Source organism: Equus caballus, chromosome 7 (assembly GCF_041296265.1).
Source record: "Equus caballus isolate H_3958 breed thoroughbred chromosome 7, TB-T2T, whole genome shotgun sequence".
Taxonomy (NCBI): Eukaryota; Metazoa; Chordata; class Mammalia; order Perissodactyla; family Equidae; genus Equus; species Equus caballus.
The window spans coordinates 77,175,095-77,177,262 of NC_091690.1; the positions used below are offsets into that span (position 1 = coordinate 77,175,095).

The 2,168-nt window shown below is 40.2% G+C and overlaps 1 protein-coding gene across 1 annotated transcript; it reads left to right on the top strand.

Annotated features, from left to right (window-relative positions):
• The first annotated feature begins 529 nt into the window (after positions 1-529).
• On the top strand, positions 530-1,471 carry OR52H18 (olfactory receptor family 52 subfamily H member 18). Its single transcript, NM_001391410.1, has one exon. The coding sequence runs from the start codon at positions 530-532 to the stop codon at positions 1,469-1,471; it is 942 nt and encodes a 313-aa protein (NP_001378339.1).
• The last annotated feature ends 697 nt before the right edge of the window (positions 1,472-2,168 follow it).

Below are 2,168 nucleotides of genomic sequence, written 5' to 3' on the forward strand. Positions count from 1 at the left end.
AGTTTATTTTATCAAAGCCATTGTCTGAAGCATAATATTTGCTCTGTAAAAGTCAATTATTCCCCTTTCCTCACAGCTCATCACATTTAATATTTTTAATATTTTTCTATCCCTCCCTCCCTCTCTCACACACATACCTCCTTCCTTCACCTCATGCATATTTCTTTTTCCATTTGAACCTGGGCCTATACTAAATAATCTGCATTAATAAAGAGATGCAGTTATTGAGGTTTAATCATGTGAAATTACTGACCTACAAAAATAATCACTCCAAATGGTTTATTAATAAATATATAAAGAAATGAACTGGGGCTAATCACAAATAAAAGTAGCAAAAATGAGTCAATTATATATGTGCCAGCTCATTCAGGGGACAGGAGGTACTTCTCTTGTAGGAAACCTGAATGTGACAATTGCAGTCCTCAACCATGTGCAGCACCTGAGTGGAATTCTTATTTTTCACAGCCCATTCTGACAGCTCATTTGTCCTCAGTGCTCAAAAGCCAGTGGATCTCAGATTGAAGAGACCATGTATAACTTCAGCTGCTACAACCCTGGTTCCTTCATCCTTGTTGGAATACCTGGCCTAGAGAAGTTCCACATCTGGATTGGGATTCCTTTTTGTGTCATATATGTTGTGGCTATTGTGGGCAATTGCGTCCTCCTCTACCTCATTGCAGTTGAGCACAGCCTCCATGAGCCCATGTTTTTCTTCCTCTCTATGCTTGCAACCACCGACCTCATCTTGTCCACTGCCACAGTGCCCAAAGTGCTCAGTAACCTCTGGCTTGGCTCCCAGGAAATAACCTTCTCTGGTTGTCTCACCCAGATGTTCTTCCTCCACTTCAGCTTTGTAGTGGATTCAGCCATCCTGTTGGCTATGGCATTTGATCGCTATGTGGCCATCTGCTTCCCCTTGAGATATACCACAATCCTGACTCCACAGGTGATGATTAAGCTTGTAGTGAGCATTGCTGTGAGGAGCTTTTCTATCATCCTTCCAGACATTTTTCTGCTGAAACGGTTACCCTTCTGCGGGACACATATCATCCCACACACATACTGTGAGCATATAGGTGTCGCTCGGCTTTCCTCTGCTGATATCTCCATCAACATCTGGTATGGATTTTCTGTGCCTCTCATGACTGTCATATCAGATGTGATTTTTATTGCTGTCTCCTATAGTTTCATCCTCCATGCTGTCTTTCAACTCTCATCGCAGGGTGCCCGCCAAAAGGCCCTCAGCACCTGTGGCTCCCACGTCTGTGTTATCCTCATATTTTACACACCGGCCTTCTTCTCCATCCTTGCTCATCGCTTTGGACACAGTGTCCCTCGAAACGTGCTCATCCTGTTTGCAAACCTCTATGTGGCCATCCCTCCTGCTTTAAATCCAATTGTTTATGGAGTGAAGACCCAGCAGATCCTGGACAAATTTAACCTCTGCTGCTCTTTGAACAAGAAACAGTGAGTGCAGAGGGCCACTGAAGGAGAAATTTAGGTAAAATTTATTAGATGAAATTTTATAAAACACAGGAAGACATAGAAATAAAGCTATAACTCCTATTAACTTGAAATTTTAGAGTTCTACTGATGTGCAAAATATAGGCAAGTGGGAAAGAGGAAAAAGAAAATCAAGAGCTTTCTTGGTTTAGTTTTCTCATCACTGGTATGAAGAAGGTGATGATGGGTCCAGAAGAGCACTGATAGCAAGGGTTACATGTTTGCTTTTGCTGCTTTTGAGATGTTGGAAGGCCAGATATTTCCTAACGTGCAACACAGCCCTGTGTTTCTCAGTTCCATAGTTAAAGGCAAAGCCTCCTGCCTTCCCTCTTTAAGCACCTATCAACTCTTTCTACTAAAACTGCCAAACACACTCCTCACACTTTAATCATGATTCTATACATTATTATTTCATCCTCCTGTGTCATTTAGTTATTTTACATTTTTCTCTACACATTTCAGATTACATAGAGTTGATTATCTTTTGTATATCTTTTCTTCAGTTGCATGTTCCAAGAAAATTTTCACTACCCTTTGTCCATATTTTACAAGTTTGAAAATATTTTTTAAAAAGTAACTATAAGAGGGTAATATTAGTTAATTCATTTCACAGATGAAGAAATAGGGACTTATAAAGATTACAGAAAGACAATTAGATTTAGAAT